At 42.0% G+C, this 25,956-nt stretch overlaps 1 protein-coding gene across 1 annotated transcript in view; it reads right to left on the bottom strand.

Moving 5' to 3' along the window:
- Positions 1 to 25,956, bottom strand: part of LOC130361023 (uncharacterized) — a 229,556-nt gene that overhangs the window by 164,405 nt on the left and 39,195 nt on the right. The window contains exon 2 of the mRNA XM_056563582.1: positions 15,208 to 15,302. Within this exon, the coding sequence (XP_056419557.1) occupies positions 15,208 to 15,302 (95 nt within the window). The remainder of the gene's footprint in view (positions 1 to 15,207; positions 15,303 to 25,956) is intronic.

Raw genomic sequence — 25,956 nt, 5'->3', positions numbered from 1 at the left:
AAAACAAAAAAATGGCATCTGCAAAAGTTTGGGCACCCTGCAGAATTTATAGCATGCACTGCCCCCTTTGCAAAGCTTAGACCTGCCAGTGTCATGGATTGTTCTCAATCATCACCTGAGAAGACCAGGTGATGTCAATCTCAAAGGTTTTAATTGCCCAGACTCATCTGACCTTGCCCCAACAATCAGCACCATGGGTTCTTCTAAGCAGTTGTCTAGAAATCTGAAACTGAAAATAGTTGATGCTCACAAAGCTGGAGAAGGCTATAAGAAGATAGCAAATCTTTTTCAGATGTCAATATTCTCTGTTCGGAATGTAATTAAGAAATGGCAGTCATCAGGAACAGTGGAAGTTAAAGCAATATCTGGAAGACCAAGAAAAATATCAGACAGAACAGCTCGCAGGATTGTGAGTAAAACAATTAAAAACCCACGTTTTACTGCAAAATCCCTCCTAAAAATCTGGCAGACACTGGAGTTGTGGTACACTATTCCACTATAAAGAGATACTTGTACAAATATGGTCTTCATGGAAGAGTCATCAGAAAGAAAACCTCTTCTACATCCTCACCACAAAAATCAGCGTTTGAACTTTGCAAATGAACATATAGACAAGCCTGATGCATTTTGGAAACAAGTTCTGTGGACCGATGAGGTTAAAATTGAACTTTTTGGCCAGAATGAGCAAAGGTACGTTTGGAGAAGAAGAGGAACAGAATTTAATGAAAAGAACCTCTGTCCAACTGTTAAGCATGGGGGTGGATCAATCATGCTTTGGGGTTGTATTGCAGCCAGTGGCACAGGGAACATCTCACAAGTAGAAGGAAAAATTGATTCAATAAAATTTCAGCACATTTTGGATGCTAACTTGATGCCATCTGTGAAAAAGCTGAAGTTAAAGAGAGGAGGGCTTCTACAAATGGATAATGATCCTAAACACACCTCGAAATCCACAGGGGATTATATCAAGAGGTGTAAACTGAAGGTTTTGCCATGGCCTTCACAATCTCCTGACCTCAACATAATTGAAAATCTATGGATAGACCTTAAAAGAGCAGTGACAGACAGCCCAGAAATCTCAAAGAACTGGAAGACTTTTGTAAGGAAGAATGGGCAAAGATACCTCAAACATGAATTGAAAGACTCTTGGCTGGCTACAAAAAGTGTTTACAAGCTGAGATACTTGCCAAAGGGGGCAGTAGAAGATATTAACTCTGCAGGGTGCCCAAACTTTTGCAGGTGCCATTTATTTTGTTTGTTTTCTGTTATTTTGAAAGTGTAAATGATGGAAATAAAATCTAACTTTTGTTGACATATTATAAAAATGTCTCATCTGTAATTTGATGCCTTTTGGTGATTTTTCCATCTTTCCTTGGCTTCTTTATGCACATTAATAAATATTTTTTACCTGGCATGCCCAAACTTTTGATCCCCACTGTACTTTGAAGAGCCATAGTAAATAAGGCCCATTATAGTGCTTTTAACTTTTCTCTACTGATTTTAGGCTAAAACCTGACCGGATCTTATTTCAGCCAATAAACGTACAGTAGGTAAAAACACCATGTGTGACACCAGCCTTTGCGTAAGTTCAGAAATACCAAAAACCCAACAACATTTGCAAGCAGATTTGCAGTGGAGATTACCCTCTGTGATCCTAAACATAAAATCTGATGCAAAATTCCACCAATAATAAACTAAAAATGCTACTTTTTTTCTGACACAAATAGGAATTTGGAAGGAGTATATTGCAAGCTGGCTTATGAGTGCAACAACATATAAAAAGTTAGTTGTAGATGGAGGTATGCATCAAATAGGTCAAGCATCATGATTATATTTTATAAATATTGTAGATTCACCTTTAGATTGAAACAGATTTGTCATATACTATATAGAGAACCAAAGCAGGACATAAACTTTATGGAAGAATTTTAATGTATTTACTATATAAAAAAATAAAATAAAAAATGAATGTGAAAACTTGAGTGAAAGGATTGGAACGTCATTTTAGTTTCCCATAATTGTACTATTGTAAGGTTTTGAATGAATCACAATTCTTAGAATGCCCTTTTATATAAGGAATTCAGACAAGTAGATGCATGTGTTGGATTGTAAGACACATAATAAGGAATCACATGTAATATGTAACACCCCTGGAGATTACAACACATTATACACCCATATATTTTAGAAATTTTCATACTGAGTGTTGCAATCTTTCCAGGAAAACTGCTTGAGGGTTAGTTTACACGGGGGAATTTCTGAGCAGAATCCAGCTGCAAAAATTCCGCTAGCAATTCTGTTGTTTTCAATGGGATTCTGCTGCACCGTGCAGATCTTGAATTTGCTTGGGCGTTCCTACAGCCAGCTTATTGTACTGGTACTGTAGCCTGCGGAATTCCGCCCAGAAATTTTCCGGGTGGGCATTCCCAGTGTCAACGTACCCTGATAAGAGAATCACAGTCCCATCATGTCATTTATGCCACTATAGGGCAAGAGATTTTTTTTTTATTTCCTTTTTTTTTTTTTTAAATCATTTTAAATATAAAAATGTATATGACAAATTCTAATTTGAACAATATACATAGTAATAAATAATAATATCAAGCATATACATTTTATATCTCTTGCTTTTCCCCCCTCCCCCTCCGCCAGAGGAGGGGACAGGGAAAACCACACCCTTACATTGTCAAAACTTGCCCTCTTCTCTAAACTTGCCCTCTTTTAATCCAACATTTAATATGAACTTTTTTGCAGACCATGGAATCACTACCAACAAGGCTCTATTCACATTTCAATTATTTTTGCCAAAATGTCTGAACCTCACCACACTCCCAATACATGTGCACTAATCCTGCCTCTTCTTTCTGACATCTTGGGCATTTAGGATGAGATTTATCAAAACTTGTGCAGAGAAAAGGTTGCCCAGTTGCCCATAGCAACCAATCAGATTGCTTCTTTCATTTTTTCATAGGCCTTTTTAAAAATGAAAGAAGCGATCTGATTGGTTGCTATGGGCAACTGCACAACTCTTCCTCTGTACAGGTTTTGATAAATCACCCCCTTAGCGTCCCTCCTCAAACCCATTTTGCCCAGTGACCAAGGAGAAAAATGTAGTCTATGTATAATCTAAAAAACAATATTTTGTGGTTACTGTTGAATAATACCAATTTTTGACTAATATTAATATATCATTTACCACCACCTTCCATTCCTATATAGAAATCTCACCAAACTCTCTACTCCTAAGATAATTATTCGACATTGACATTGTGTTTACCAATAATAGCTTATACAGTTTCCCAACTTTTTCTCTTTTCCCCTATCCCCTTCTATCGTCTCAAACATCATGTCACATCCAATCTCCCATCTTGGGTATTCTTTGTCCTTGTAAAAAGCATTGTGTAATTGAATATATGCTAATTTATAGTTTGCCTCTAGCTGATGGAGTGCTCTAATTTCATCCCAAACCAATAAATTCTTATCTCTCACCACCCGATGAACCTTATTCATTCCCAACATGTCCCAGACCACAACATTTTGACATTTTATCAATTTAGTGACATTTTAATTTTCCCATAAGGGTGTCCAACTGAGACTTCCATTAAACCCAATTAATTTCCTCAGCCAAATCCATATTTTTCCAAAATACACCTGAAAAGGGAGATGCTCCCCAATCCTCCTCGTTACCTTTCCAGATTCCAACCATGCCACAAAATTACTATCCTGACCCCACTTTCTCAGACATATGTCCCCTATCAGGCCATCTTTTTTACCTAAAAGTTCCAATGCTGAGGCTACATAATATAAACGGAAATTTGGGATCCCCAAATGAGGAGATTTGAGAATCTTCGCTTCATCCTGACAAGGGAACGTCCCCAAACTAATTCATTTATCTTTCATTCGATTTCCTTGAGAAATTTGTCTGGAATCCAGACTGGGGCTACTCTCAAATAATGCAGAATAAGTGGTAATAAAACTCCTTTTACTAAACCAACTCTGTCAGCCATTGTAAGAGGTAAATTATTCCAAGTTATAACATTCTTTTCCACCTTCTTAATCATAGGTCTAATATTCAGTGCCACATAATCCTTGACTTCTGTCGTAATTTTAAACTCCAGATAATCTATCCCTTCCCAATCTTCCACCACTTTTACCTCATGGTTATTCCCAATGGAAGCAATGAAGATTTAGACCAATTAATACTTAGTCCTGAGTAACCGCCAAATTCTTTAACTAAACCAATTAATTCTGGGATTTTGGTCTATGAAAAAAAACAAAAGGAAAGAATATCATCTGTATACATTAATATTTTAGCCTTCTTGTACAACAGTAGCTAATCATCACTTCCTAGGAATGTCTCCTGTTATAGCAAGAGATTGGTTAAACAGATAAATTACTGTTAAACTACCACCAGAAGTAACTGAGTAATGTTATTGTACCTGGATAATTGCAGAGCCATAATGTAAATAAATAAAAATCATGACTGGAATGTATTATATCTGCAATTACGCGTAGTTACTCAGTCAGGACATCCACTGGTGCGTTATGTCTTCGTAGTAGAAGACTAAAGACCATAGAGCAAACTGAAAACTATTCTTTACTTTATCTTAGGATTACTTTGTGGGTTTTTGTTTCTTACAGGTATTTTTCCATGGTATTTACTAATGTACGTTGTATTTGGTGATTTTCCCACTTTCTTTTGCTCTTTTTACACATGCTTTGACCTGTCGGGTTTTCCAGAGCTTAAATCCACCACATTCTATGTGAAAACATTAGTAAACCTGTAGGCTTCTTTAGAAACTGTAGTGTTTTTATTTGGTGACACGCCTCTTTTTCCTAATGGCCACACCTCTTTGTAGGGTTCTCTGAGTAAAGTGGAGTTAGTAGGGCATTTTGGATTTTTTGTAGGGATTTCTGGCACGTGACACATGCAACACAAAAACCTTGCAACATTTACCCTGAAGAGCCATAGTAAATAAGGCCCATTGTAGTGCTTTTAACTTTTCTCTACTATACCTGCAAGAGAACAAAGTAACCAGTGTGTAAAACGGTCTTAGGCTAAGTCTCCACTTGTTTTTTTTTTTTTTTGGCAAACGCCAAGAAAAAAGCCAATTCTGGCGCATGGCGTTTTTTAGGCCAAAAAACGCAGCGGCCAGATGTTAGCTGTAAATCAATGAGAAATCGCAAATTTCTAATTCCACTTGGCGTTTTTTTCACTTTGGCGTTTTTTTTTTTTATCCTTTTGGTATTTTTTCACTTTTTTTGCGTTTTTTTCAGCTCCTTGGCGTTTTGAAAAAAACGCTGTATGTCGCTCAAACCGGCGTTTTTAGTCAAAATCGTGGCGTTTTGCTCCAATAGAAGTCTATGGGAGTGAGAAAACGATAAGAAATAATGATATGTGGGGTTTAACTTTGGCGTTTTTGCAGGCGGTTTTTAATCTTTTTTGAACTTTAGCGATCCAAAAAGTGAGGGAGATACCTGTTTGAATAAAATTTCTTAGGGTACCATTAAAAAAAATTAAAAAAAAGATACAGTAGTGAAGGAAAAAATTGGATCTAACGAAATTTTTATTTTTTATAAAAAACATTTTATTACTTTTTAAACAGGGATCAATTTATGTGTGCGGGGAAATAAAAATGTAGCCGACAATTATAAAAATGTATTGTGTGTGTGTTTTTCACTTTTTTTCTTTATTTTTTACATTTTTTTTTAGTTAGTACTACTACTCCCAGCATGGAACACACAGTTCCATGATGGGAGTAGTAGTACCTTTTCTAATAGACAGATCACCCGCAGCGATCTTTCTGTATAATGTATAGATGCGGCGGGCGCTCTTCTATGGTCCCTTGCCCTGATGTATACATACACATATTCCGAAGGTTCCAGCCAATCACAGCTCTCTGTGAGAAATAGGAATATGTGTATATATTCGGCCGTGCAGGGGACCATAGGAGAGCGGCCGCTGCATCTGTACATTATACAGGAGGATCACAGCGGGTGTTAGGAGTGATACCCGCTGTGATCTTTCCATAACTGCAGGTAATACTACTCCCAACATGGAACACACTCTGCCTCATGCTGGGAGCTGGAGTACCTGCATTAATAGACAGATCGCAGTGGGTGTCAGAAGTTACGATCTGTCTATTAATGCAGATACTACAGCTCCCAGCATTGAGCAGAGTGTGCTCCATGTTGGGAGTAGTAGTGCCTGCTTAAGGACACATCACAGTGGATGTCACTACTGACACCCGCTGTGATCGTCCTGTCTATAGCAGAGATGGAGAGACTGTATACAGCGCTTGCATTCCTGCTCTGTACTATACTCTGGGCCGGCCACTCACTCATTCATATTTCTCTCAGAGCTGTGATTGGCTGCAACCATCCGGCCAATCACAGCTCTGGGTGGGAAATATGAATGAATTATGTTCTATTTACATCACTGGCCGGAGTACAGTGCAGAGATGTGAGCGCTGTATACAGCGGCATCTGTGCTATATAATGGACGATCGCATCGGGTGTCAGGACTGATACCCGGGGCGATCTGTCTATTACTACAGGTACTACTACTCCCAGCATGGAACAGTCTGTTCCATGCTGGAAGTAGTAGTACTATCTAAAAAATGAAAAAAATTGAGAAAAAAAGCGAAACACACACTTTATCAAAAAATAATAAAAAGTTGGTTATAAAATATATACATTTCGTTTAATAGAATGTTTTCCATCACTGCAGCATCCTTTTTATTTTTTGGTACCCAACAAATTTTGGGTACCTAAAATAAAAACACACCAAAAGGTGACAAAAATGCAATTTCCACACAGATGAAAAAAAAAACCTGGAAAAAAACACCAGAAAAAAACACATGATGACGATTGCACTGGCGATTTTCAGGCGTTTTTTCTGGCATTTTTTTTATCCCTAAAAACGCAGGACAAAAAACCAAGTGGAGACTTAGCCTTACACTTTCATGTACATTTAAATTACATTTTCCGAAACAGTAGTACTGTGCAGTTTGCATTCTTATAATGATAAATATCTATAAAAATAAGCAACATGCAATAGATAAAAGGAGGTTTAAAAACACCCATAATACATAATGGGACAATATTAAAAAGAGAGGAGAGAGGATGTGAAGAGTTTGCAGCCCAGAATCTGGGCAACTTTCTTGTCAGCAGACACTTGCCAACTCATTAGGGTATGTTCATACTGAGGAATTGGAGAGGAATTCACGCTGATAAATTTCTGCGTGGAATTCCAGCCTTTTTTCACGCGGAATCCACACGGAATTCGTGCGGCCTGATACTACACGCCTTCCTGGACATGCTGGGTTTTGTAGTATTCCTACTATTTTTTTTATTTTATTTTAACCCCTTGAGGACAGAGCCATTTTCCTGTTTCTTATTTTCCTACATTTTGCACCTTCAGACTCATATAAGGGCCTGTTTTTTGCGCCAACATTTTTTATTTGGAATGACATCAAGCATTTCAGCCCAAAAATGTATGTGAACCGTGATAATAAATATTTGTAGTGCCAAATTGGAATAAAAATATGCCATTGTGTAGTTTTGTGGGCTATCAATTTCACACAGTGCTTTCTTTTGTTAAAAATGACATCTTATATTTATTCAGTGGATCCATACGATTGAAATGATATCCAACTTCTATAGGTTTGCGATATATATATATATATATATATATAAAACATAAAGGATGACCGCAGCACTCAATAGTAGTGAAAATATCAAAAAAGTGGCTTTATTCCAAAAGCAAACAGCAGCGACGTTTCGGTGTTCTCACAACACCATTCTCAAGCTCGGAAGTGCTGCCTACCAAAAAACTATATATATATATATATATATATATATATGCATAAAGAGAAGGATAGCACTCACCACTTAAAGTAACTTCAAAGTGATGCTTTATTGCATGAAGATCAGTTGTAGCAGCATACAAAAGAAGGCATAAGTGCAGCAGGTGCGGACGCCGTAGTGTTTGTGGCAGTGACGACAGCTGTTTCGTGGGATACTCCCACTTCCTCCTCAGGTGACCTGAGGAAGTGGGAGTATCCCACGAAACAGCTGTCATCACTGCCACGAACGCTACGACGTCCGCACCTGCTGCACTTATGCCTTCTATTGTATGCTGCTACAACTGATCTTCATGCAATAAAGTATCACGTTTGAAGGTACTTTAAGTGGTGAGTGTTTTCCTTCTCTTTATGTATATATATTGAGTTTGCGTTGTGTGCACTCTAGGATTTAGCACCCAACTTACTCCTGCAACGGGACTTACACACAGATTAAGAGGTGGTGTTTGCAAGTGCCGGAGTATTGAACTTTCTCTATTATAATACATATATATATATATATATATATATATATATATATCTTTTTTCTTATAAATGATAGCATGGATAGCATAGCATTGATCAGTGTTATCTGTGCTCGATTGCTCCATGCTGCTGCTGATTCCTGGAGCATCGAGCCACAGATCTGAGATCAAGGAGGCAGGTAAGGGCACTCCTGCTGTCCTCTCAGCTGATCTTTTCACCATGTCTTTTGCACGGTGGTCCAGGTCAGTTCCTCTGAGCTGCACACACAGTTATTTTTCTATTTTAGACCCCTCCATCAACTATGATTACGGTTTCTAAGTAGTTAATACTGGAAATCACTGCGACCATTGATGTCAGGCATTAGACATGGGTATCGGCAGCTGATACACACCGGTACCGACCCGCTATGATGCAGCATCAGCTCCTGACCCTGTGTTATAGAAGGGGAGCGGGACAAGGGCGTACAGGTATGCCTTTGGTCCCCAAGAGATAAATTTTCCCTTTTTTAACAAAATTATCTGTTTACCAGTCTCGCCCATTATTGTGGGATAAGTATAACGCATACCATAGCAACCAGCAAAAGATACGCGATGCCTGGGAGGAAGTGGCGAACACCCTCTACTCCAACTTTGAAATATGAAAAGGAACTGCAATTCCTTTTACTGACCCGGAAACTTGGTAAGTATACTTTTTAATCTGTTCATGCCTGTTTGTTCACCTCTTTAGGACTTAGGGTGTATGGGTACACCCTTGTGTCCTGGTACTTAATGCAGGGCGTACCTGTACACCTTGATGTCCGTTATAATGGGGTTTGAAGTGTGCTCACTTGTTGAACATGCATCAAACCCGGTGTGTCCCAACTGCTAGTAGCAGCCAAGACCCAGGCTTAACGCCTGGTGCTGCCGATCAGGCCGATGTCTTGAATTGGTTCACAAGTAGAAGACAAATCGTCCAGTCCTGGCGCTTCTCCCATAAAATGGGATTTTATTTTTCCATCACACATACATACAGTGGTAGCAACACTTATCGCGTTTCTAGCTCGGACCGAGATCTTTATCAAGAAGGAGGATTTTTCTTCTACTTGTGAACCATTGCCATTTGCCAACATCCTGCTGGGATTGGGTACTCCAGGGCTGCTGACACGCTCATTTACTATGCTTGTACAGATGTTATGCTCTCAGCATAACCAACTTTGGTGAGCAGTTTTGATCTTCACTTTTTTAATACATTGTCATCTGGGGTAATACACTAGAATTGCGTTCCTGTATTTTTTTTTTATTCTGTCAGTTGGATGTCTTGAATTAACCCTTTTGACACCACCATCAAAGTTGGCATAAAAGAAAGTAAAACAGTCCAGGCAGCTCAGCGGAGATCATTGGGAGGCTGATCAGCTGAGAGGTCAGAGGGAGGGCCCTTACCTGTCTCCTAGCCATCTAATCAGAGCAATGCTGCTACAGCCAGGCTCTGCAGGTTGGAGCAACACAGAACTTAGCTGAGCCAAACCTCAGCATTGAACAGTGGATGCAATCAAAAGATTGCATGGTTTAGCCCACTATTGGTACTTTCTCAAAAAAAAAAAAAGAATAAACGTTTTAATATTCACAAAATAAAAAATGGTAAAAGAGAATTATGACCCTTCATAATAACAACTTTACCCCCCCCCCCCCCATCTCATTTTTGAAAAAAAAAAAAAAAATGAAATTTAGAATAAAAGACATATGTGTGGCCTGCATAAAAATTTAATTTTAAACTTTTTTTTACATTTTTTTTTCTAAAGCACAAGTGGAAACTTCTAAGCAACTTAGCATCCAAGTCAGCAACCGGAACAAACAGAGCAGCACCCAGTAGGTAGGGTTAGGTGCATGGTGGGGGGTGGTGTGGGGGTATGTGATATGGGTCTGTTAATTTGTATACATGCTAATTTATATTGTAATAAAAAAAATGTTGGCTTACGATGTTCATGTTTGATATTTTCTTTTCATCGTACACACAAATCTGAATTTCCCTTCCAGAAACCTCTGATATGGAAATTCAGAGGGGATTCAGCGCAGGGGACTCTGTTGCGTCAGAATATGTTTGAAAAATTTGACGCAGAAATTCTGCTGTGTGCTTTTTGCAGCAGAGTCTCTTTGCATTCAAAGTGACTCTGCAGCTGCAGAATCTATGTGAAATTCTACAATGTGAACAATAATGTACCTCTCTAAACCATTATTCTACACCCTTTCATTAGTGTGGTGGAAATGTGTATGTGCATAAGATTTATTAAATGGTTCCTGGCCATGTGATAAATGCCCAGTGACAATTTCATGAATTTGGCGTGCGTACACATTACCACCTCACATAAAGGTGTAGAATAATGGTTTAGTTAAATCTCAAAGTAGCAACACAAATTAGAAAAAAAAATACAACACACAAGATGCCGTTAGTTAACTTTTTTACTCAACAGGGGAAAAAAAGATAGTCCACCGGGTGGTGAAATGGCAGACCACAGGGTGGTAGTGGGATTGTACAGTATGCAACATGGCCCAAGTAGTTAGTCCACAGGGTGGTCAAGGGCAAAATAAAAAAGGGGACACTAAGATAACACATCCTAGAGCTGAATGAATTAACTAATCATATGAAATACTTTAGTCTTTACATAGTTGAATGTGCTCCACGCGTTGAGCTGCTGTATTCCCCTCCTTGGTTGGTGAGGTAGCCCCTGGCACATATGCACATTGTTCAATAGTTAGCTATAGCTTAACATTAGCTGGTTGTGATTTTATGCCATTTTATGCTCATTTTTTGGGTCATGGCAACACTTGTTATTGGCTTCCAGCTTGGATGATGCAGGTGGGTCCTTTCACTCTGGCTCTCATTCCAGGGACCCTTACCATTTACTTATTGTGTATACTGGGGGGGGGGGGGTAGGTGGTTATTTGGATTATAATCATCCACCATGTTTTCTGATGTTTTTAGTGGTTTTAAATGTTTGCGCTTTTGTTAAGTGATTCAATAAAGATTTGTATACTTTTCTATAGTACAATTGTGGTGTGCATCTTTATATAGTGGCTAGCTTTCTTCCTTTTTTGGTTTACAGTTCTTGTTATAGCCCCTGATAGCACCCCATCTTTTATTCATATAGTGGTGCCCGTCTTCATGTATGTAGTTTCGGTTGATGGAGCGAGACATGATGTCTCAGATGTGCTCAATCGGATTCAGGTCTGGGGAACGAGCAGGCCAGTCCATAGCATCAATGCCTTCCTCTTGCAGGAACTACTGACACACTCCAGCCACATGAGGTCTAGCATTGTCTTGCATTAGGAGGAACCCAAAGGCAACCGAACCAGCACATGGTCTCACAAAGGGTCTGAGGATCTCATCTTGGTAACTAATGGCAGTCAGGCTACCTTTGGCAAGCACATGGAGGGCTGTGCGGCCCCCCCAAAGAAATGCCACCCTACACCATTACTGACCCACTGCCAAACCAGTCATGCTGGAGGATGTTGCAGGCCGCAGAACGTTCTCCACGTTGTCTCCACAGTCACATATGTCACATGTGCTCAGTGTGAACCTGCTTTCAACTGTGAAGAGCACAGGGCGCCAGTGGCGAATTTGCCAATCTTGGTGTTCTCTGGCAAATGCCAAACATCCTGCACAGTGTTGGGCTGTAAGCACAACCCCCACCTGTGGACATTGGGCCCTCATTCCACCTTCATGGAGTCTGTTTCTGACCGTTTGAGTGGACACATGCAGATTTGTGGCCTGCTGGAGGTCATTTTGCAGGGCTCTGCTAGAGCTCCTCCTTGCACAAAGGCGGAGGTAGCGGTCCTGCTGCTGGGTTGCTGCCCTCTTACAGCCTCCTCCACATCTCCTGATGTACTGGCCTGTATCCTGGTAGCACCTCCATGCTCTGGATACTACGCTGACAGACACAGCAAACCTTCTTGCCACAGATCGCATTGATGTGCCATCCTGGATGAGCTGCACTACCTGAGCCACTTGTGTGGGTTGTAGACTCCGTCTCATGCTACCACTAGAGTGAAAGCACCGCCAGCATTCAAAAGTGACCAAAACATCAGCCAGGAAGCATAGGAACTGAGAAGTGGTCTGTGGTCACCACCTGCAGAACCCCTACTTTATTGGGGGTGTCTTGCTAATTGCCTATAATTTCCACCTGTTGTCTGTTCCATTTGCACAACAGCATGTGAAATTGATTGTCAATCAGTGTTGCTTCCTGAGTGGACAGTGTGATTTCACAGAAGTGTGATTGACTTGGAGTTACATTGTGATGTTTAAGTGTTCCCTTTATTTTTTGAGCAGTGTATGTAGTCCACAGGGTGGGCAAGGGCAGGCTGCCGACAGGAGAATATGATCCAAGTATGCAGTCCAAGGGTGGGCAAAGGCAGGCTGCCAACAGCACAATAGGATCCAAGTAGGTAGTCCATAGGGTGGGCAGGGCCAAAAACCAGGCTGTCGGCAGGAGATGAGAACACCAATGGAGACTCTTGTCAAGCTGCTTTCTGTGTGTAGCCATCATTTCCACAGAACGTCTGTTGATCACCAAGGCTTATTAAACTTGCCAGGACTCGGCACCTTCGGGAGACATGAAATAGTCAGTGAAGGTTTCTCTCACAAGTACAGCACTGTTGGATGGCCGCCCCATACCACAATTGATGGGGGAGCCATTCAAAGCTATTCTAAGTCCGAGCTATCATAGTCCCGAACAAAGTTGTGGAGGACACACGCAGCTTTGATGACTGCATCAACTCTGGTCTCATCCAACTGCATTTCACAGGTGAAGACCCTTCACTTACTACTCGTGATCCCGAAGCATCATGCCCGGCTCAGCCTTGCATTAAAAACTCTCTTTCGGGCATTCAGTCCCCTCTGTGGGTATGGGCGCAGCAGGTTATTCATCAAAGGAAAGGCCTCATCCAATACCAGGACAAAGGGGACTGGATGCGTAGTACCCAGAAGAGGTCTTGGCAGGGGCAGAGTCACCTGATCTCGCAACACTTGCTTGTCAAATTCTGATGTCAACAGCACCCGTGAGTCCCCAATACTACCATAGGCGCCAACATTGATGGCAATATATTTGTAATTGGCATCAGACACCGCCATCAAGACCACAGAAAAGTACTTCTTATAATTGAAGTACTGTGATCCTGATCGCGATGGCTGCTGCTCTCGTATATGCTTCCCGTCAAAGGCGCCTATGCGGTATGGTAATTGGGATACAGATTAAAAGCCTGCTGCTGCCTGTAGCCATGTCTCCTGGGTTGGACTGGGCAGAGAATTGGTCTGCAAGTGTTGCCAGATCACGTGGCATGTTGACCTCACAATTCCGGAGACGGTAGATTTTCCAACTCGGAATTGGAGGTGCAATGATGCAAAACTCTCCCCTGTTGTGAGAAATCTGAAAGAGAAATAGAGAAAAAAACTGTCGAGAGGAAAAGCTGCTGAGTTGCCCATAGCAACCAATCAGATCGCTTCTTTCATTTTTCAGAGGCCTTTTCAAAAATGAAAGAAGCAATCTGATTGGTTGCTATGGGTAACTCAGCAACTTTTCCTCTGGACAGGTTTTGATAAATCTTCCCCCATGCCCATCGACTTGATGGACATTTAATAATGGTTGCCATGACAAATGTCCACAAAAGCATAATCTGTGCCTCACTGTTGTTAGATACATGATTCCACCAAAAAAAAACTTACGATCATGTGATCAACAGACATTATGTAGAAGTGATGGCTCGACGGAGTCTGGTGTCCTGTCATGCAGATGTGGAACTAGAATTTCTTGCAGCTTATCAAAGGCCTCCATTGGCATCCTCACAAAGAGAACTTCTCTGGATACTTGTTCCAAAAAAAATGTAGATATTTATAAAAAATAAAATAAAATACAACAAAAATCCAAATTATCACTGTTCTATTAGGTGTTTCACAAGAAGAGCAGCAAATGGGAGAAGTAAACTTAAAACAACTATTTTTCAACACTAGCATGTAGTTGATGCCCCAAATTTAAAAACATTTAAAGGGGTTAACGGAGTAAAAGCACACAAAAATTAGAGACCCAATTTTTCTGGATTCTTATGTATATGTAACGTGTTGTGCGGGTACCCAACAGGTGTCAGGAGGGAAGGAGCAAACGTAGTATTTTTTTAAAGAGGCGTTGTCAGGAAAAATAGTCAAGGGTAATATTGGCGTTGCAAAGCCCCCATCCTGCCAGAACAGCAGAAACCCCACACACATGAAAACATTTGAAAAAAACACTCCTGAATAAACATAGGTTTTGCATAGGGATTGATAGGGATGGAAGCATGGCATTTGACTCCACCACCAAATCTTCCTTACAGCAGTGTTTCCAAAACAGGGTGCCTCCAGCTGTTGCATAACTCTAAGCATGTCCGACCAGTCACTGGCGATGCTCGTTGATGTTGTTTTGGAACAGCTACAGGCTCCTTTTTGGAAACAGTACTGTAATAAACGTGTAAACGGCGTTCTTTTTCCTCTTTTTTATTAAAGGGGGGCAATACCTTACACTATTGGGAACAAAACACAGCCTGCACGAATCGACAGTGCATGCTCTGAGTTGTAGTTCTTACAAAAATGGAGGCACACTGCAGGGGAAACACTGAACTCACTGTTTCCCCTCTAGTGTGCCTGCAGCTGTTGCCAAACTACAACTTTAAGCAAGCAATGACAGCAATATGGCATGCTGGAAGTTGTAGTCATGCCACAGCTGGAGGCATACAAGTACAACTCTAAGCATGACCATTGCCTGTTTGTGCATGCTGAAAGTTGTAGTTATGCAACATCTGGAGACACAACTTGAGGGATTATCTGTGGTTAGATAGCAATCAATGGGCAGAAACATATAGGGGTAATATAAACATACCTGCGAAGTTCCTGGTACAGATGTCCAATGTCGCCACATGATTCACATAAATGGTTGATCGGATGAACCCAGTATCTACGACGCCTGGCTTCCATCTATTGAACAAAAAAAAAATTATAAATAAAAAACCAAAAATATGTAGAATACATAATAGCACATAATATACAACCTATACTTACCATACGGTGCCTGCGTCAATGGATAATATTAATAACAATGCTCATCAGTAGGCGCAATTGTGGAGCAGAGCACCAATAGTTGCCATGGCAACCAGAGGCTTTACACTGGCCTCCTTTGTCATGGCAACATGAGCGATAAGTCCCTACCTAAGGTAGGGGCTGATCTATCCTATGTCTGTCAGTATTGTCAGACATAGGAATAATTCATTAGAGTACAGATGTGTACTCCATTGAATTATGTGTATAATAGTAAAAAAAAATAACAGAAGTGTAAAAAAAAGTGTGTAAAATAAAAGTGTGAAAATAAAAAAAGTAAAAAAAAAATGTGGAAAAAAAATAAAATAAAAAATTTGAAAAATAAAAGAAAAAAATTTGAAAAAATATCAAAAATAATAAAATAAAATTATATATGTGTATAATACACCCCCCAAAAAAGTTACAGCTCACAGAATGCGGCGACTTACAAACATGATTTAAAAAAAAATAATAGTTTTTATGCCATAAATGAACTAAAATATAAAAAGTATATAAATCTCGTATCGCCGTAATCATATCAACCTGCAGTGTAAGGATAACATTTCATTTATACCACATGACGAACGACCTAAAAAATACAAAAACGGCAGAATAGATTTTTTTTATGTATACCACCTCATAAAAATTAAATAAAAAAAGATCAGTGTCACATGTACCCCAGAATGGTACCAATGAAAGCGTCAACTTGTCTCCCAAAAATATTTTTGCACCCCAAGGCCCCTGTAATTTTATAATGATGCCAACAACATATCCTAAACTAAAGGGATGCCCCAAAATCCACACAGCGCACCTTCATGTCTGAGGCCTGTGTGAGAGACACATAGCGCACAAAGGTCACATATGGGATATTTCTAAGTACATCAGAATTTGGGGAATAAATCAGGAGTTTTATTTCTTTGTCAACACCTACTGTGTTACAGAAAAAAAAATGGATTAAAATGAAAAATCTACAAAAAAATTAAATTTTTAAATTCCGCCTCCACTTTGCTTTTATTTCTGGGAAACGTCTAAAGGGTTAATAAACTTCTTTAATGTCATTCTGACTACTTTAAGGGGTGCAGTTTATAAAATGGGGTGATTTATGGGGGTGTCTAACATACAGGCCCTCAATTTCACTTCAGAACTGAACTGGTCCCTGAAAAATCTGATTTTGCCATTTTCTTGAAAATCTGGAAAATTGCTACTAAAAGTATAAACCCTCTAGCATTCTAAAAAAGTAAAAGAATGTTGATCAAATAATGAGAACATAAAGTAGACATATTGTATATGTAAATTAATTTGGTGCGGCATGGCTATTTGTCGTACGAGCAGAAAATATCAAATCTAGAAAAATGCATATTTTTAATTTTTTTTTTACAAAAACCACAATATATCAATCAAAATTTACCACTAATAATAAAAAAAAAATATATCTGAATCGCTATCATAAGTGAAAGTATTCCAAAGTTATTACCAAATAAGTGGACGCAGATTGTGAAAATTTGCCTTGGTCATTAAGGTCAAAACAGGCTATTGTGTAAAAGGGTTAAAACTTGAAGGCTTTATTTAATCCATTTAAAAATGTATACAAAAAGAGAAGGAAAAAAGTTTAAATGTGCAAAAAAACACTGACGCGTTTCGGGAGGACCCTTTATCAAGGCATGGTGAGTGTGATATCGAACCCGAATAAATACATATGGATATAGTTAGTACTCTCCCCTTCTGACGTTTCCAGAAACCCTCTAACTTCCTGTTCTAGGATTTAACCCAAACTTTTTAGTGTTTTTTGAGGATAGGGTTAAATCGGAGAAAAGGAAGTCAGAGGGTTTCCGGAAATGTGAAAAGGGGAGTGTACTAACTAAATCCATATGAATTTATGCGGGTTCGATTTCACACTCACCATGCCTTGATAAAGGGTCCTCCTGAAACGCGTTGGTGTTTTTTTGCACATTTTAGCTTTTTTCCTTATCTTTTTTTTATATGTTTTTAAATGGCTTAAATAAAACAGGAGTGCTGGTTCTTTCTTCAACAAGTATTTCTTTCACAGATTCTTTACTGCAAGAGCAGTGAGACTATGAAAGTCTCTGGCACACAATATATTCTAATGTTTAACTCAATAATCATGTTCAAGTGGCCTGGGGGTTTTTCTGGAAGAATATAATATTACAGGTTATGGATACAAGATTTATGTGGACGGAACGTTGATCCAGGGATTTATTCAAATTGCCATATTGGAGTCGGGAAGGAATTTTCCCTCTGTCATGGGGCAATTGGCATCAGCCTCATGGGGGCAGGGGATGCCTTTGACTGGATCAACACAGTAGGGTTTTAGGTTGAACTTGATGGACTGTTGTCTTTTTTCTACAAACTTTGTAACTATGTAACGCTATGCTACTATACTGACTGAATATATTACTTTCATTTCCTTGCTTCTTTATGATTGCAAAACATAACTTATTAATGTTGTGGTCTATGTGGTCTACATACCTTTGTTTCACAATTTCTAACTTCATTATTCTAATAAAGGTGATTACCTTTCAAAACCATATAAAATATAATTATATCTCTCAAACTTACATGTAAATATGTTTCATCACAGAAATAGCAAGAGTGTTGATTTTTTACCCGAAGAGAAACACCTACGGTGTCAAGGTGTGTAACAAGTCAAAACTCTCTGGTCTGTCATTAGTCATTGCTCGAAAAGCAGTAGACAAAAAAAACAATACACAAAGATTAGGGCTCTCAGGAAATGTAAAGTGGATGGATGTTCCCATATTTTAGGATAAGTTGAGTAACCAAGTTTCTCACTTAATATACACGCCTTTATTTGGTGAATCATAAGTCAAATAATGACATTCAGAATTAACCCACTTCCCTCATAAGCCATTTTTAAACATAGAAACATAGAATGTGTTGGCAGATAAGAGCCATTTGGCCCATCTAGTCTTCCCAATATTCTGAATACTTATGAATAGTCTTTTTCCCTTAACACATACAACTGTATCACATAGTCTATACCAGTGATGGCGAACCTTTTTGAGCCCGAGTGCCCGAACCGTAATGCACGGCAACTTTTTTCCCCTCAAAGTGCCAGCACAGCAATTAAAGCAGAATACACATTAGGGTTGGCAGTATAGTTCCCCCACATTAGGGTTGGCGGTATAGTTCCCCCCACATTAGGTGCAGTATAATTCCCCCACATTAGGTACAGTATAGCTCCCCCACATTAGGGTTGGCAGTATAGTTCCCCCCATTAGGTGTAGTATAGTTCCCCCACATTAGGTACAGTATAGTTCCCTCACATTAGGTGCAGTATAGTTCCCCCACATTAGGTGTAGTATAGTTCCCCACATTAGGTTGGCAGTAAAGTCCCCCACATTAGGTTGGCAGTATAGTTCCCTGCACATTAGGGTTGGCAGTATAGTTCCCCCACATTGGGTGTAGTATAGTTCCCCACATTAGATTGGCAGCATAGTTCCCCCACATTGGGTGTTGTATAGTTCCCCCACATTAGGTTGGCAGTATAGTTCCCCCACATTAGGGTGGCAGTATAGTCCCCCCCCCCACATTAGGGTTGGCAGTATAGTTTCCCCCACAAAGTTGGCAGTATAATTCCCCCCACAAGGTTGGCAGTATAATTCCCCCCACAAGATTGGCAGTATAATTCCCCCCACAAGGTTGGCAGTATAATTCCCCCCCACAAGATTGGCAGTATAATTCCTCCCACAAGGTTGGCAGTATAATTCCCCCCACAAGGTTGGCAGTATAATTCCCCCCACATGGTTGGCAGTATAATTCCCCCCACAAGGTTGGCAGTATAATTTCCCCCACAAGGTTGGCAGTATAATTCTCCCCGCGAGGTTGGCAGTATAGTTCCCCCCCCCCACAAGGTTGGCAGTATAGATTCCCCCCACAAGGTTGGCAGTAAAGTTCCCCCCACATTAGGCAGGCAGTGTTCCCCCACATTAGGCAGGCAGTGTTCTCCCACATTAGGTAGGCAGTGTTTCCCCACAGTAGGCAGGCAGTGTTCCCCCACATTAGGCAGGCAGGGTTCCCCCACATTAGGCAGGCAGGGTTCCCCGAAATTGGGCAGGCAGGGTTCCCCCACATAAGCAGGCAGGGTTCCTCCACATTAGGCAGGGTCCCCCCCACCTTAGGTAGGCAGTGTTACCCCACATTAGACAGGCAGTGTTCCCCCACAGACATACAGCCTCCAACCATATACAGTGTATGGCTGGAGGCTGTATGTCTGTGTCGGAACACCGAAGATGACGTCCCGCTGGTCACTTACCATGCGCGCGTAATCCTCGGTCCTCCCCGATGCTCCGCTCTGCTCTGCTTTACGGGCGCACGCACGGGACGTCAGTGACGTGACGTCCCTGCGTGCTCTACCTCCAAGCGGTCCCTGCATTTTTAAAGCTAACGCGGGACCGCAGAGAGTGCCATAGGTTCGCCATCACTGGTCTTTACTCTGCCTCAGGGTTTTTACTTCCAAGGTGCATAATCTTGCACTTATCCACGTTAAACTTTATCTGCCAGAAATCTGACCATTCCTCTAGTTTACCCAAATCCTTTTCCATTTGGCATATCCCTCCAGGAATATTAAAGGAAAACTGTCAGCCAGTTCACCCACACTAAACCTAATATACTGGGTGATAGTGTGGGTGAACTGGAGTTCATAAAGCGTTCACTTACTTTAGTGTGTGCACTGGCTGCTGAGTTCTCCCCAGTTTGTCCTCTCTGCAGTAGCACTTTGAAGGCAGTCCCCCGGCGTCCATATCTCTTTGGGTCCCAGAGTAAGGGGCCTAAGCCTGCCCCCGTGGTTTGCATATTCATTTTCTTCAACTCCACGTCCTAGGTTTGTTAGGAGTGCTCTGTTCAGTGTAACTGTGCATGCGCCGGGCCCTCGCTACTACCAACTTCTGTAGCGAGGGCCCGGCACATGCACAGCAGAGTGCTCTCCGGATGCACAACTCTAAAGTCATCAGGACGTGAGAGCTGCGTAAAAACATCAGGCGCATGCGCCCAGCAGACTCCATATGACTCCACGTCACTAGGACAAGGAGTTGAAGAAAATGAATATGAAAATCACGGGGGGTGGGCTTAGGCCCCTTCCTCCGGGACCCAAAGAGATATGGATGCTGGGGGACCCCTTTAAAGCGCTACTGAAGAGAGGACAAATGGAACTTTAGCGGGGGAGAACTCAGTGGCCAGGGCACACACTGAAGTAAGTGAACGCTTTATGGACTCCAGTTCACCCAAACTACTACCCAGTGTATTGGGTTTAGTGTGGGTGAACCGGCTGACAGTTTTCCTTTAACCCTGTTACAAATCTTTGTGTCATTAGTAAAAAGACACATCTTACCAAGACCTTATCAAGACCTTTTGCAACATCAGTGATAAAGATATTAAACAAAATAAGTCCCAATACAGATCCCTGAGGTACCCCACTGGTAACAAGACCTTGCTCTGAATATACTCCATTAACTACAGCCCTCTGTTGTCTGTCCATAAGACACAGCCTAATCCATTCAACAATATGGGAGTCCAAGCTCAATGACTGCAGTTTATTGATAAGTCTTCTAGGTGGGACAGTGTTGAAAGCCTTACTAAATTCTAGATAAGCGATGTCTATTGCACCTCCACTATTTATTATTTTAGTGACCCAATCAAAAAAATCAAAACGATTAGTATGATATGATCTACCTGAAGTAAACCCATGTTGTCTTTTATGTTGTGAACCATGGGATTTTAGATGTTCCACAATCCTATCCTTTAGAAGAGTTTCCATTCATTTCCCCACTATTGATTTCAGACTTACAGGCTTATAGTTGCCCAATTCCTTTCTAATACTGTCATGTCTGTATTGGCCTGTGTTCACACACAGTTATTGGATTTGCTGTGTGTGAACAGTTTTATGTTCCCTGGTAAGGGAAAAGTTAATGCCTCTGGCTTATTCAGCCCATTGGTTCTATGGCGTGTCTATTTAATGTCAGCCCAGACTAGGCTCTGGGCTCATAATACTTCATTATATCCTGACTTGCTAAGATGCTGGACATGCTGCATGGAGCTCTTGGTGAAACACTCTTTGTTTGAGCTTTTAATCTACTATCTCTGTTTTAGCATGTACTTTGTATTTTCTGGTTTTAGCCATGTTAGGTGGCATGCTTATAGTAGATTTGAATCTGTGTTTTTATAGTCAGTTTTAGGATTTGTATATCCTTTCTGCTATGTGTCTGTTCACACTGTCTTTTCTCTTGTATAAGTTTATATGAATTTCTGTGTTTTATATTTCTGTTTGGATTTATTATTAATGGCTACTCCTATAGTGGAGTGGAGTGTCCACTTTGTGTGTCCAGTGTGAACAGTGTCCTATGTTTGGTATCCCTGTTATCTGTCCATGGGGACTCCTTGTCTACTGGAGGTGTTCGGAGGGATTGCTATTCCTGTCTTGTGTTCTGTGTGAACAGTGTTCTATATTTATATTTGAAAACAAGCTGTTACCAAAATAGGTTACATCCTTAAGGGGTTAAAGGGGTACTCCTTTGGATAGGGGATAAGATGCCTGACCGCGGGTATCCCGCCGCTGGGGACCCCCGTGCATGCCCCGGGGCTGATTCTAACGGGGTGCGGCATTGAAGATCACAGGGGTCCCCAGCGGCGGGACCCCCGTGGTCAGGCATCTTATCCCCTATCCTTTGGATAGGGGATAAGATGTTTTAGCACCGGAGTACCCCTTTATGTTGTGGTCAGCACAGAGGTAACATTAGGATTGTCTGCTCTGGTAAGATGTATGCAGAAGTTCCTAATGTTTTGATCTTTATGGAGAAAAAAGTCCATAGGTGGCCATATTACTTTATATGAAAACCTTACTGGTTGCCTATGAGGACTTTCCATGAAAAGTTTAAAATGTATAATTTCTGTTTTAAATGAATCAGCAAGAAACTAAATCTACTTTACTTATTCCTATTCAAAGGAGATTTTCTAACACAATGAAACAAAAGACCATGAAAACCAACACCGATGTTGTAAAGAATAGAAGCATTTCCAGAACATTTAGTGCATAACACCCTGAAAGCTAACAATAGAAACATTAAATATAGTCTCAGAGGACACTAATGATACTTTCAAGCATTATTATAAGAATAATATCTTGTTGCTTACAAATGTGACACCACAAGAGGTTGCATTGTAATTTTAAGATAAACAGGTTTATGTTTGCAAGATATTCTATGAATTCAAATATTATATCATAGAAACACTGCTGTTCAATTTTATATAAATAAAACATCATCATAATTATATACTTAGGGGTTTAATTCTTCACCATTTTCTGAATATTTTCTCGTTGCCTGTTTATTTCTAACAAACTGTAATGGATTTATCTACCACAGGCAAGTTGTTACGCCGAGCGCTCCGGGTTCCCGCTCCTCCCCGGAGCGCTCGCTTCACCTCCTCCGCTGCAGCGCCCCGGTCACGTCCTCTGACCCGGGGCGCTGCGATCCTGCTGCTAGCCGGGATGCGATTCGCGATGCGGGTAGCGCCCGCTCGCGATGCGCACCCCGGCTCTCCTACCTGACTCGCTCCCCGTCTGTTCTGTCCCGGCGCGCGCGGCCCCGCTCCCTAGGGCGCGCGCGCGCCGGGTCTCTGCGATTTAAAGGGCCACTGCGCCGCTGATTGGCGCAGTGGTTCCAATTAGAGTTATCACCTGTGCACTCCCTATATTACCTCACTTCCCTTGCACTCCCTTGCCGGATCTTGTTGCCTTAGTGCCAGTGAAAGCGTTCCTTGTGTGTCCCTTGCCAGTGTTTCCAGACCTTCTGCCGTTGCCCCTGACTACGATCCTTGCTGCCTGCCCCGACCTTCTGCTACGTCCGACCTTGCTTCTGCCTACTCCCTTGTACCGCGCCTATCTTCAGCAGCCAGAGAGGTGAGCCGTTGCTAGTGGATACGACCTGGTCACTACCGCCGCAGCAAGACCATCCCGCTTTGCGGCGGGCTCTGGTGAAAACCAGTAGTGGCTTAGAACCGGTCCACTAGCACGGTCCACGCCAATCCCTCTCTGGCACAGAGGGTCCACTACCTGCCAGCCGGCATCGTGACAGTAGATCCGGCCATGGATCCCGCTGAAGTTCCTCTGCCAGTTGTCGCTGACCTCACCACGGTGGTCGCCCAGCAGTCACAACAGATTGCGCAACAAGGCCAACAGCTGTCTCAACTGACCGTTATGCTACAACAGTTGCTACCACAGCTTCAGCAGTCATCTCCTCCGCCAGCTCCTGCACCTCCTCCGCAGCGAGTGGCCGCTCCTGGGATACGCTTATCCTTGCCGGATAAGTTTGATGGGGACTCTAAGTTTTGCCGTGGCTTCCTTTCCCAATGTTCCCTGCATCTGGAGATGATGTCGGACCTGTTTCCCACTGAAAGGTCTAAGGTGGCTTTCGTAGTCAGTCTTCTGTCCGGAAAAGCCCTGTCATGGGCTACACCGCTCTGGGACCGCAATGACCCCGTCACTGCCTCAGTACACTCCTTCTTCTCGGAAATCCGAAGTGTCTTTGAGGAACCTGCCCGAGCCTCTTCTGCTGAGACTGCCCTGTTGAACCTGGTCCAGGGTAATTCTTCCGTTGGCGAGTATGCCGTACAATTCCGTACACTTGCTTCAGAATTGTCCTGGAATAATGAGGCCCTCTGCGCGACCTTCAAAAAAGGCCTATCCAGCAACATTAAAGATGTTCTGGCCGCACGAGAAATTCCTGCTAATCTACATGAACTTATTCACCTAGCCACTCGCATTGACATGCGTTTTTCTGAAAGGCGTCAGGAACTCCGCCAAGATATGGACTCTGTTCGCACGAGGCGTTTCGTCTCCTCGGCTCCTCTCTCCTCTGGTCCCCTGCAATCTGTTCCTGTGCCTCCCGCCGTGGAGGCTATGCAGGTCGACCGGTCTCGCCTGACACCTCAAGAGAGGACACGACGCCGTATGGAGAACCTCTGCCTGTACTGTGCTAGTACCGAACACTTCCTGAGGGATTGTCCTATCCGTCCTCCCCGCCTGGAAAGACGTACGCTGACTCCGCACATAGGTGAGACAGTCCTTGATGTCTACTCTGCTTCTCCACGTCTTACTGTGCCTGTGCGGATGTCTGCTTCTGCCTTCTCCTTCTCTACAGTGGCCTTCTTGGACTCTGGTTCTGCAGGAAATTTTATTTTGGCCTCTCTCGTCAACAGGTTCAACATCCCAGTGACCAGTCTCGCCAGACCCCTCTACATCAATTGTGTAAATAATGAAAGATTGGACTGTACCATACGTTTCCGCACGGAGCCCCTTCTTATGAGCATCGGATCTCATCATGAGAGGATTGAACTTTTGGTCCTCCCCAATTGCACCTCGGAGATTCTCCTTGGACTTCCCTGGCTTCAACTTCATTCCCCAACCCTGGATTGGTCCACTGGGGAGATCAAGAGTTGGGGGTCCTCTTGTTCCAAGAACTGTCTAAAACCGGTTCCCAGTAACCCTTGCCGTAACTCTGTGGTTCCTCCAGTAACCGGTCTCCCCAAGGCCTATATGGACTTCGCGGATGTTTTCTGCAAAAAACAAGCTGAGACTCTACCTCCTCACAGGCCTTATGATTGCCCTATCGACCTCCTCCCGGGTACTACTCCACCCCGGGGCAGAATTTATCCTCTCTCTGCCCCAGAGACTCTTGCCATGTCCGAATACGTCCAGGAGAATCTAAAAAGGGGCTTTATCCGTAAATCCTCCTCTCCTGCCGGAGCCGGATTTTTCTTTGTCTCCAAAAAAGATGGCTCCCTACGTCCTTGCATTGACTACCGCGGTCTTAATAAAATCACGGTTAAGAACCGCTACCCCTTACCCCTCATCTCTGAACTCTTTGATCGCCTCCAAGGTGCCCACATCTTCACTAAATTGGACTTAAGAGGCGCCTATAACCTCATCCGCATCAGAGAGGGGGACGAGTGGAAAACGGCATTTAACACCAGAGATGGACACTTTGAGTATCTGGTCATGCCCTTTGGACTGTGCAATGCCCCTGCCGTCTTCCAAGACTTTGTCAATGAAATTTTTCGTGATCTATTATACTCCTGTGTTGTGGTATATCTGGACGATATCCTAATTTTTTCTGCCAATCTAGAGGAACACCGCCGGCATGTCCGTATGGTTCTTCAGAGACTTCGTGACAACCAACTCTATGCCAAAATTGAGAAATGTCTGTTTGAATGCCAATCTCTTCCTTTTCTAGGATATTTGGTCTCTGGCCAGGGACTACAGATGGATCCAGACAAACTCTCTGCCGTCTTAAATTGGCCACGCCCCTCCGGACTCCGTGCTATCCAACGCTTTTTGGGGTTCGCCAATTATTACAGGCAATTTATTCCACATTTTTCTACCATTGTGGCTCCTATCGTGGCTTTAACCAAGAAAAATGCTGATCCCAAGTCCTGGCCTCCTCAAGCAGAAGACTCCTTTAAACAACTCAAGTCTGCCTTTTCTTCGGCTCCCGTGCTCTCCAGACCTGACCCTTCCAAACCCTTC

This window comes from Hyla sarda, chromosome 3 (genome assembly GCF_029499605.1).
Source record: "Hyla sarda isolate aHylSar1 chromosome 3, aHylSar1.hap1, whole genome shotgun sequence".
Classification (NCBI taxonomy): Eukaryota; Metazoa; Chordata; class Amphibia; order Anura; family Hylidae; genus Hyla; species Hyla sarda.
This window is presented reverse-complemented; position numbering and strand designations above follow the sequence as displayed.